The following is a 12,166-nucleotide window of genomic DNA, read 5'->3' on the forward strand; positions in this document are numbered from 1 at the left end:
ATAAGGGCAGGGACCACCACTGTGTTGTCTGCCAGTGTATACAGGTGCCCAGCTCAGCGCCAGCCTGTATCAATACTGGCTGAATGAGTAGGTGATTGATTAATGGAGGTGAGAATCTGGCCTTGAAAGTCAGGTTTCAGGAGAGGGTAAGAAAATGAATGCAGCTAGAACAAAGGAAAATAAGGTTTGGGCAATTCTTTGGTTATATAGAACAGGTTTATAATTGTGGTCTTTATACTGTGGATAAATCATTTTTTTTTCTAAAGTAAGATTTAACTTTTCAGAGCAGTTTTACATTTATAGCAAAATTGAGGGTAAGGTATGAAGACTTCCCATACATCTCCTGCCCCCACAAATGCACAGCCTCCCCCGTCATCAACATACCCCATCAGGGTGGTCCATTTGTTACAATGGATGAACCTACACTGACACATCATGATCACCCACAATCCACAGTTTACATTAGAGTTCATTCTTGGTGTTGTACATTCTGTGGGTCTGGATAAATGTGTAATGACATGTATCCATCATTATGGTAGGATAAGCAGGTTTTCAACTTTCCTAATAAGCAGAATAAAACTATATCTGTGGCCTTCCCTGGTGGCGCGGTGGTTGAGAGTCCGCCTGCCGATGCAGGGGACACGGGTTTGTGCCCCAGTCCGGGAAGATCCCACATGCCACGGAGCGGCTAGGCCCGTAAGCCATGGCCGCTGAGCCTGCGCGTCCGGAGCCTGTGCTCCGCAATGGGAGAGGCCACAACAGTGAGAGGCCCGCGTACCACACACACACACACAAAAAAGTATATCTGTGAAATGATAGAAAACATATACACAGTTATCCCTTGGTATCTGCGGGGGATTAGTTCCAGCACTCCTCTCAGATACCAGGATCTGTGGGTGCTCAATTCCCTTATATAAAGTGGTGTAGTACAGTCAGCCCTCCCTATCCATAGGTTCCGAATCTGCTGATATCAAGGGCCAACTGTAGGGTCTCTGGCCCTGGTTCCTTGCACAGAGCTCCCCAAATCTTTGTAATTTTCTGAGAGATAAGAGCACTAGGAGTGGGACTCCCCTGGTGGCGCAGAGGTTAAGAATCTGCCTGCCAATGCAGGGGACATGGGTTCGAGCCCTGGTCCGGGAAGATCCCACATGCTGCGGAGCAACTAAGCCTGTGTGCCACAGCTACTGAGCCTGCACTCTAGAGCCCGCAAGCCACAACTACTGAAGCCTGCGTGCCACAACTACTGAAGCCCACATGCCTAGAGCCCGTGCTCCGCAACAAGAGAACCCACCGCAATGAGAAGCCCATGCACTGCAACAAAGACCCAATGCAGCCAAAAATAAATAAATTTATTAAAAAATATCATAGCAAAAATTCATTTAAAAAAAAGGGCAGTAGGTGCATCTTTTGTTCTAATATCTGGTCTTTGACCCTAGTTCTGACACAAAGCCGCCTTGGAATTTCCTAAGTGACAGTAGTGTCCTTTGTTATAATGAGGTGACTCTTGGTTGGCTCCTAGATGGGGACTGGTCACCACAAAGACCAAGCCATGATTAAAAGCTTAAAACTTTCAGCCCTACTCTCCATCCTCCAGGAAGGGGAGAGGTGCTAGAAGTGGAGTTAATGATGGGTCATGCTTACGTGATGAATCCTCTATAAAACCCCCAGAATACAGGGTTTGGTGAGGTTCTAGGGAGCTAGTGTGCCCAGAGAGGGCATGGGAGTTCCACCCCCCATACCTTGCCCTATGTATCTCTTCCATATGAAGTTCATTTTTATCTTTTAGCATACCCTTTTATAATAAACTAGTAAGCGTAAACAGGTGTTCCCCTGAGTTCTGTGAGCCATTCCAGCAAACTTTCAAATCCAAGGAGAAAGCCATGGGAACCGAGATTTACAGTCGGTCGGTCGGAAATATAGGTTACAGCCTGGGACTTGCGAATGGCATCTGAAGTTTGGAAGGGTCAGGCTTGTGGAACTGAGCCCACTATCTCCAGGTAGACAGTGTCAGAATTGAATTGAATTATAGGACACGTAGCTGGTGTTGAAGAGAGTCGCTTGGTGTGGGAAAAAAACCTATATATCTGGGGTCAGAAGTGTTGAGCGTGGTAGTGTGAGAGCAAAGTGGAGACATGGGAGGAGTGTGTTTTTTCTATGGTCTTCTTGGAAGCGGGCGTGATAAAGGGAGCATGACCAATAGGAAGATATTGCCACAACTTGGCGTGAGTTTAGAAAGGCCTGGCCTGGAGCATAACAAGGGAAATGGAAAGGGCAGGAAGCAGAAGCAGAGGAAAACTAGTCAGCAGATCTTATGATGGAGGAAAGACAAGGAAAGAGAAGCATTTTAGTCCTTTCCACAGTTTTGTTTCTGGGTAACTGGAAGAGTGTTTTTACTCTTAAAAGCAATTTTTCAATCCATCCATCCATCAAATGTTCACAGGCATCACTGCATAGGGGTTCTCAACCTCATAAAAAGGAACAACGTTTACTTCCCTAAGCCTTTCAGTTTACTGAGTCCCTGTTATGTGCCAGAATCTATGCAGACACTGAGTTAGGATAAAAAAAGATAGACTCTACCCTGAACTCTACTCTTACCTTATCTGTACTTCATCCCTGCATTTCCCAATCTTCCCTTCCCAAGAAGCCAAGGTGGGCACAAACCTACTTATATCAAGCCAGGTAGGAATCCCTTTCTCTGCCTGAAACTCAATAAATCGAAGTTGTCAGGAGTTGCCTGAAATAATCTCACTCTTTCTCTCTGTTCCTGTATACTCTGTGCCCCTGGAATTATTCCAAATTCTAAAATGGAAATAAAAGTATCAAGACTTCCCTCACAAGGTTGTGTGGAGGATTAAATCATTGAGCTTGTTTATCCAAAGATGAGGATCCAGAGTTAATTCACATGTTTGAACAGATGCAAACCTAAGACTTAAAATCCAACTTCTAAAAATCTAAGTGCGTAGATAGGGGCACTTTGATAACAAAAGTAGAAATATCTTGCAGAGTATATAGAAATCAGAACACAACAAAAAGGAGTATTGGAAAATAAGAGTTTTAAATAAAAATACGTATAAAAGGGCTTCCCTGGTGATGCAGTGGTTGAGAGTCCGCCTGCCGATGCAGGGGACACGGGTTCGTGCCCCGGTCTGGGAGGATCCCACATGCCACGCGGAGCGGCTGGGCCCGGGAGCCGTGGCCACTGGGCCTGTGTGTCTGGAGCCTGTGCTCCGCAATGGGAGAGGGCACAGCAGTGAGAGGCCCGCATACCACACACACACAAAAAAAACCAAAAAACATATAAAACAAACTTTTGGTACCAACCCCCATATGTCCTTAGGATTATATGACCACAGGTGCTTCAACTAATAGACACTATTTGTGTTGCTGGGGCAAGACACTTCACCTCTCTGGAGGAGAGACTCTCTGAAATTCTCTCTCTCAATGTTGTCCTTTAATTAAGCTACAGATATTCTGGTTAAAGGGATGTTTTAAATGTAGCTTAAAACCAACCAGAATTATTTCCTAAACAGCTTCCAAGCTATCCCAAAGGGACCCAGATATACTGGGGTGCACTAAATTATTAATTATTAATTAAAAGACTCACTCCTTGACCTCAAAGAGTTTATAATCAAATTAAGGAATCAGGGCTTCCCTGGTGGCGCAGTGGTTGACAGTCCGCCTGCCAATGCAGGGGACACAGGTTTGTGCCCCAGTCCGGGAAGATCCCACATGTCGTGGAGCGGCTGGGCCCGTGAGCCATGGCAGCTGAGCCTGCGCGTTCGGGGCCTGTGCTCCGCAACGGGAGAGGCCACACAGTGAGAGGCCCGCATACCGCAAAAAAAAAATTAAGGAATCAACATTGAAGTCATATAAATATTAGCAAATTCACAAGGCATCAAATAAATATTTACTAAGTCACACTGCACCAATACAAAGGGTTAAGGAGAACTGGAGTAATCAGAGATGGCTTTGGAGGTAATGGTGGACTTCAGGTCAGGTGGAGGAAGGGAAGAATTTGAATCAATGGAAGAAACGGCATAGAATGAATCGTCAGTTATTGCTTTACAAAGTCTATGTTCTTTCTTCAACTTTAGTCCTGACTTTGTAACCTTGAACAAATAAATCCACTAAGGGTCTGCTATATATAAAGTATGGTACATCATTTAAATAATGGAGATTTTCCAAGTTAAGGGTGGGGAGGGCTTTGAGATTAAAGAAGACAAAGCTCAAAACTAACCCCAAGCTCACATCATGTTGGTTATAAAACAAATGAAATCTGTTCTCTTAAAGAGAATTTTTAAAACTTGCCATTGCTATTGTACCATTAATCAATTAAAATCAAACTCAGTATGAAACCTACATTAAACACATGTGTAACTCTTTTACTTAGATCAGTCACAGTGTGGGAAAAAAAATATTTTTACATGAAAATTTCAGAACCTTGCTCCATCCTTCTCTCATTTGAAACCATAGTCTTTTGCCACTAAAAACAGTACTTAATTCGATAGCTGTAGAAATAGCCTAAGCCATTCAATAGCTCATTTATGATACAGCATTGAATTTATCTAGCAAAAACACAACACATGCATGGGCACTTCCTTTTGCCCTGTGTAGTCTAAATCTCTGCCAAATGCAGAGGAAAGAAAGTACAGATGGACAGGATATCCTCAAATTATGTGGTTTGCCTATGTCATTCCAGAGAGAAATCTAGTGCCTGATTCACAGTTAGAAATTCAAATTAAGTAGAAATACCCAGGGTAGCCAGTCCTGGGGCTGAAAGGCAGGCCTTCCTCATCAGCAGTTCACTAGGCAAGCTTGGAAGGTATGAAGGCTTCCAGAATTCACCTACCTCATTCAGTATAGCTCTTGGCTTAAGAGAAAGTGATTAAGGATTAAAGCCGGGGTGCCACTGCTTAAGAACACTAATAGGAACCAAGTACCTCAAAATCTATTTACATAAAATTACAACTGATTGAATTTAGAGTGGTAGTGGCATTTGAATATTCTTGTGCATTTGGACACAATTCTTCAATTCTTTATTTATTTATCTAGATACTTATCTATCTATTTTGGCCATGCCGTGCACCATCTATCTAGCTATCCATTTATTTATTTAGGCCATGCCGTGCAGCCTGCAGGATCTTAGTCCCCCAACCAGGGATCAAACCTGTGCCCCCTGCATTGGAAGTGCAAAGTCTTAACCACTGGACCACCAGGGAAGTCCTTGACATAGTTCTTAATGCACATTATATATGTATATTAAGTCACTGCATATCCAGTCCATCTCGGCAAATACCACAGAGGACCTAGTAGTAGTATGTGTTGGATACTATGTTTGGTACTGAGACTATACTCGCTTTTCATGATGCCAGACCACTCAATCGCTATAAGCCTGTTATTTCATCTATGTAAATAATATTGTGATATATGCATAGCTATGGTGAAGACTTAAAGACCCAATGAATATAAAGCCCTGAGCACAGTGTGTGCCTTCACTCAAATCATAGCTTTCTTTTTCTTTTTTTAACTATTACAGTGGTAAACTAGACACACAGTCCTGTAATCCTGAAGCTCCAGTAGAAGATACAGACAATGACCAGACATAATGACAATCATGATGATAAGGATATGGATACTACAATAATAGCAGCTAATACTTATTTAGAACTTACTATGACCAAGGCACTATTCTAAGCACATAGCTCATCAATCAATCCTTATAACAACGCTTTGAAGTAAGTAACTAGAGGGCCATGGTAGTTGATATACAAATATGTGGGAGTGACCCTCTAAACCTCATTCTTTTTTTTTTTTTTTTTTTAAACCTCATTCTTGAGTGGCTGGGAAAGTACCTTCTTGGAATTAATAATATTAACCAGGTAAAACGACACAGCATTGTGGGGCTGAGACCGTAAAAGAAGTTCTGAGCAAAAGGAATTAACACATATGAATGCCTAGAGCAGAGAATGCACATGGATGACCAAAGAACTAAAGAAGTTCAGTGCCGGCAATGTCTACGTGAGGCTGCCAGCAATGTATAAATTCATGTGTTAGGAAAATAGGCTACCGGATAGAAAAAGAGAGGTGTTCTTAGGAAAGGCAGGGTTTCCTAAGAATGACAGGAGTTGCTTGGTTGGTAATCTGCCAGAGAAGCCCACCTGTTAGCAGCAGCCTGTACTGGGGGATCCTCTGAACCGGCTTGAGCAGGTAGTGCTTGAGGGCCAGATTAGCACAGCGTGGGCTCATCTGAAAGGAAAAGGCATCCAAAGTAAACACACGCATTTTCCTAAGAAGCAAGGGACCCAGATCCAAGTGCTCGGGAAGCCGAACTTTAAATAGCCAGCAACTCTGGGATTCGTGGAGAAGCTCCCTTCAAGGCACAGCTCCTATGCTGAGTGGGAAACCAGAACCACTCACCATGGAGTCTACACCCTCTTGTAGATACATCTCTGAAAGCACTGACTCATTGGGAAATTCACAGCCCTCTCGCAGAAGGTGGAGGGTGGAGGCTGCAGTCTGAGTTGTAGGCCAATCAGAGGCAGCAGCTACCACTTAGAAAAGCATCTACCAATGTATTCATGAACATACACCAACCCAACAACCAAGAAGGAAATGCCTGGCCCCCAAAATAAGGTGGCAGAAATAAAACTACTGGGAACTGGATTCAAATAACCATCAGAGCCTATCATCAATATACTCATAATAACAGTTGGTGCTGGGGAGAATGCAGAAATTAAGGACAATGTGAAAAGCAGCCTTGCTAAGCAAACCTCGTCTTATAAGCCTGAAGAATGTAAACTTTCTCAGATGAATGGCTACAAAACACAGCCCCCAAATCACACTGTATATGGGAACATTTGATTCTGGAAACCTTTCGACTTGACCACAAGGACATTTGATTCTGCCGAAAGTTTTTTTCTTAGTATGTACAACAGATACTGGTGCCCATTCCTGAGCCTCTCCTCCTATCTCCAATAAAGGTATTTACTGTGGGGTGACATCAAAATGGCCAAGTGAAAATGTCCCTGCCTTCTAAGATGTCCTGGTGTTCTTACACAGCTCAAGTGGGAAGAAAAGAGTTTTTTCAAATATGATGGTTCTATCTTTTTCTAAATATGTACATCCAGGGTCTGGTATGTAGAATAATTATGAAAGTATAATGACAATGCATGTTAAGAAAGCATCGAGGGACTCCCCTGGTGGCACAGTGGTTAAGAATCCGCCTACCAATGCGGGGGACACGGGTTCGAGCCCTGGTCTAGGAAGATCCCACATGCCGCGGAACAGCTAAGCCCGTGTGACACAACTACTGAGGCCGTGTGCCACAACTACTGAAGCCCACGTGCCTAGAGCCCATACCCAGTAACAAGAGAAGCCCGCACACCATAACTAAGAGTAGCTCCCACTCGCCGCAACTAGAGAAAGCTCGCGCATAGCAAAGAGGACCCAATACAGCCAAAAATAAAAATAAATACACTTATTTTAAAAAAAGAAAAAAGAAATGAGAAGTAATGAGACATAAGCTTTAAAAAAAAAAAAAGGGCTTCTCTGGTGGCGCAGTGGTTGAGAGTCCGCCTGCCGATGCAGGGGACATGGGTTCATGCCCTGGTCTGGGAAGATCCCACATGCCGCGGGGCGGCTGGGCCCATGAGCCATGGCCGCTGAGCCTGTGCGTACGGAGCCTGTGCTCCGCAACGGGATAAGCCGCAACAGTGAGAGGCCCGCGTACCACAAAAAAAAAAAAAAAAAAAAGCATCGATCATGCAAGCATCATTAGATATTAGACAGCTAACTTTCTCCATCACGTTTTCTTTTGCTGCCAAGGCAACAGAACAACTCACTGGACACTGATGAAAACCTGGGTCAATTATCAGTTGCCATAGCTGTATGTACCACACTTCCATTCTTAATATCAATAGCATGAAGACTTCAGAAGAAAGGAAAAGAGGGAAGAAAAGACGACAAATGATTTTCAAGTTTAATTACCGTACAAATTAGAAATCAGTCATATCTTAATACTACTAAAACTTTTCTAGTTTGCTGTAACTGGAATTCACTAATATTTTTAGTTTCAAAACAGAGAAATGGTAGCAAAACAGAGGACGGTAGCAAAAATACCTCAAATTCTCTAACAACAGCAGCAAAACCTGGGTTTTTCTTGTACTGCTCATCCAACAAAGCTATATTCTTATCAAATTCCTTGATATATGTGGAATACATTTTTAGATATGGTCCCTTCTTTACAAAGATATCAGCAATTCTTTGTTGTTCCGTCCTAAGGATAGAGAAGAGATAGACAAAAACAGAAAAAGAGTCATTACGGTATCCAAAACATATCCAATGATGAGCAGAGCCCCATTTCCAAGCCATCAACTTACCTTTTTTTTCCTCTTCTTGTAAGAAATATCCCCAAATGCCCACTCTTTCCCATTTCCATTATTGCTACCATTAATTACATCTTGCCTGGACTCTGCCAGTCCTCTGACTGGTCTCCCTGCTTTCACCATCTCATGCTTCTGCACAGCCAGAGACTGTTCAGAAAATTCAGATGAACTTTTAAGATAACTTTTTATAAGAGTAATGATAAAGTATGGACAGGAAAACACTTTTTAATTATGTTTTATTTTATCATGCTTTTAAAAAATAGCTTTTAATCATTCCTCAGCCCTTAAACTCTGTGTAATTTTATACTTAGGATGCAGCTAATTATTAATCACTATTTAGCATATTTTCCCAACATGCAGAAGCAAGATATCTGCAAAACAGGCAGAGGTATTTTCCTGGATTATGTATAAAGAAAGCTTAGAGGGAAATTTTCATCATTTTTATCATGAAAGTAGATGATACACTATGTTGTTATTTTGGGTTCCCCACGGACTTCAACAATAAATTCAATCCCCCTAGACCAAACTGTACACATTTCCAAAGATGTCACCAAAGTTTCTGTTACTGTCTAAAGACCAGTAAAAGCAGTTAACCTTTGGTATTCTTTTCCTGTTCTAAAATCTACAACATCTGCAATGATGTCATATATGTGTAAATTTTCTAAACCAAATAACAAATCTTCCTATTATCTCGGTGAATGCCCTCCTTTCCAAAATGCCGCTTCCTGGCTCGAAGCTCCAAAAAGATAGATGAGACATTTAAAAATGTTTCCAATGTGAATACATCAACTAAAGTCTCCCAATTTCAAAAATCCTGATTATAAAGGTCACCTATAGAAAGTTAAATTGGCTGACTATAGGCCCTTCCTGCTTTTGAGGCAACATTGCCAAAGAATTTAAAAATTTAGAGTACCGAGCTAGGTGCAACAGAGAATTCTGGCCATCCGAAGTGATCAAGCCACAGGTAACTGCCAAGAAAACTCAATATACTGAAAAAACACAATGTCAGGAACAATGCCTCTGTCATACGCAGGGCCCTTATGGCCTCATCTAAACTTGGAAACTGGGAAAGCTGGTCAGTCCATTTTTACCAGTTCAACATTCTTTCCTCCAGTTCCTTCAGGAGATCCCGATTGAGCTCGTACAGCTGAGGCAAGTAGTATAGGATCTGATTTAGGATCCGGTCCTCAATCACTGGCTTCCCAAGTTGCCTGGAAGCATGGGCTACTGCATCCCGGAAATCCTGTTACAGTTCAGAGGAGGAAAAACAATATACATACGTATGTAACTTAATAAAAAGCTTTTTCCCCAGTCACTCTCTTCCCTAAAACAATATAAACTGCAAATTGTATTTCCCACGAAGAACTCAAATTGAAAAGTACCCACTTCCTCCTATCCCACTTACTTGGATAGGACACACACACACACACACACACACAAAATGGCTGGGGTGGATATTTGGTTTTAAAACAGACTGTGATATTTCTCTTAAATCTTTTAGTTTGATCTCCAAACTTAGTAATTATACTAAGGGGGTATCTGGAAATTGTATTGCAACTCTAAGTAGTCCTTAAAATTATTCCAATACTACTATATGAACAAAATCCATTTATTTTAAAAGTCTCCAGATCTTAATTTTATTTTGGAAGTGTCCCTTTGTCCACTTTCAGTAATTATTTCCCAAATGCTGGAGCATTCTAAGTGAGGCATGTGGAGGGTAGTGCATTCTTGATAATCAGAGAATACTGGATCCAAGCCCTTACTCCTAGAATACTGTGTTTGTTTGAGCTAGCTCCATTTTCCTCATCTGTTACATGGGTTATGAGACTTTAATCAGATACGGCACACAAAGCTTCTTACAATGTATTTGACACACAGAATCAACAAAACATTTTAACTCTGGACCTTAAACTCTTTCCTCCCTCTATCCAACCTCCCCATAAATTCACCAGAATCTATACTTTTCACAAATAAAAACTTTTCTCATCACATAGCACTTTTCCCTGTAAGACTATTTATATCATGTTTTAAGACAGGCCCACCCTACCCCACCCTATCACTCCAGAGGATTTGGAAAGGGTGGGGTTGGAGACGGTACTTCTCTAGATTTCACTATATCTTGAAGCCTACCCCCAGGGGATAAGTAAAACAATGGTGGACTCTGTTCTACAGTCCTGAGGATTCAGTAACAAAGGTTATTCCTTCTTAGAAACAGGAGGTTTAATTAAAACTGCAAAGCAAAGGTTGGGTAAAGCAGACTCTCTACTACGCTTTATCTTCTTTCTCCTTTCTAACTGCTTTCCCTTCAGGAATTCACTGGGCAAATCAAATAAACAAAAAAAGACCCTGATTTCTTCCCTGATCCTTTCAGCACCTACCCCTTACAAACATACAGTAACCATTAGTATTTCTTATGCTTCTTGTGAAGGGCAACAACCTCATACCTAATTTAAAAGTACACAAAAAGCTCCTAGAGTAATGAAAATAAAAACAAAAATAAACAAATGGGATCTAATTAAACGTGAAAGCTTCTGCACAGCAAAGGAAACTATAAACAAAACAAAAAGACAACCCACAGAATGGGAGAAAATATTTGCAAACAAAGCAACCAACAAGGGATTAATCTCCAAAATCTAGAAACAGCTCATGCAGCTCTATGTCAAAAAAGCAAACAATCCAATCAAAAAATGGGCAGAAGATCTAAATAGACGTTTCTCCAAAGACCTACAGATGGCAGAGAGGCACATGAAAAGATGCTCAACATCACTAATTATCGGAGAAATGCAAATCAAAACTACAGTGAGGTACCACCTCACACTGGTCAGAATGGCCATGATCAAAAAGTCTACAAACAATAAATGCTAGAAAGGGTGTGGAGAAAAGAGAACCCTCCTAACACTGTTGGTGGGAATGTAAATTGGTACAGCCAGTATGGAGAACAGTATGGAGGTTCCTTAAAAAAACTAAAAATAGAACTACCATATGATCCAGCAATCCCACTCCTGGGCATATATGAGAAGAAAAACATACTTCAAAAGGATACATGCACCCCAATGTTCATTGTAGCACTATTTACAATAGCCAGGACATGGAGGGGACTTCCCTGGTAGTCCAGTGGTTAAGACGCCACACTTCCATTGCAGGGGGCACAGATGCAATCCCTGGCCAGGGAACTAAGATTCCCACAGGCCTTGTGGTGCAGACACACACACACACACACACACATACACACAAAGACATGGAGGCAAACTAAATATCCATCAACAGATGAATGGATAAAGAAGATGTTTATATGTGTGTGTGTGTGTGTGTACAAATACAATGGGGTATTACTCAGCCATTAAAAAAAAGAATGAAATAATGTCATTTACAGCAACATGGATGGACCTAGAGAGTATCATACTAAGTAAAGTCAGACAGAGAAAGACAAATATCATATGATATCACTCATATGTGGAATCTAATTTAAAAAACAATACAAATGAACTTATTTACAAAACAAAAAGACTTACAGATATTGAAAACAAACTTATGGTGATCAAAGGGGAAATGTGAGGGGGAGGGATAAATCAGGAGCTTGGGATGAACACACACACTACTATATATAAGACAGATAACCAACAAGGACCTACTGTATAGCACAGGGAACTCCACTCAATATTCTGTGATAACCTATACGAGAAAAGAATCTAAAAAAGAATGAATATATGTATATGTAAAAAAATAAATAAAAGTACACAAAAAGATTCCTCTTCTGGGAATTCCCTGGTGGTCCAGTGGTA

General features: G+C 41.4%; 1 protein-coding gene across 2 annotated transcripts in view; it reads right to left on the reverse strand.

Annotated features, from left to right (window-relative positions):
- Window positions 1–12,166, reverse strand: part of FGD6 (FYVE, RhoGEF and PH domain containing 6) — a 109,896-nt gene that overhangs the window by 35,577 nt on the left and 62,153 nt on the right. For both annotated transcript variants that reach the window (XM_067697569.1, XM_067697568.1), the window contains exons 6-8: window positions 9,476–9,627; window positions 8,119–8,275; window positions 6,159–6,246 (exon numbers count right to left, since the gene is read on the reverse strand). In XM_067697569.1, coding sequence (XP_067553670.1) covers window positions 6,159–6,246; window positions 8,119–8,275; window positions 9,476–9,627 — 397 coding nt within the window. The remainder of the gene's footprint in view (window positions 1–6,158; window positions 6,247–8,118; window positions 8,276–9,475; window positions 9,628–12,166) is intronic.

The sequence above is a fragment of the Pseudorca crassidens genome, chromosome 11, assembly GCF_039906515.1.
Source record: "Pseudorca crassidens isolate mPseCra1 chromosome 11, mPseCra1.hap1, whole genome shotgun sequence".
In the NCBI taxonomy this organism is placed as follows: domain Eukaryota; kingdom Metazoa; phylum Chordata; class Mammalia; order Artiodactyla; family Delphinidae; genus Pseudorca; species Pseudorca crassidens.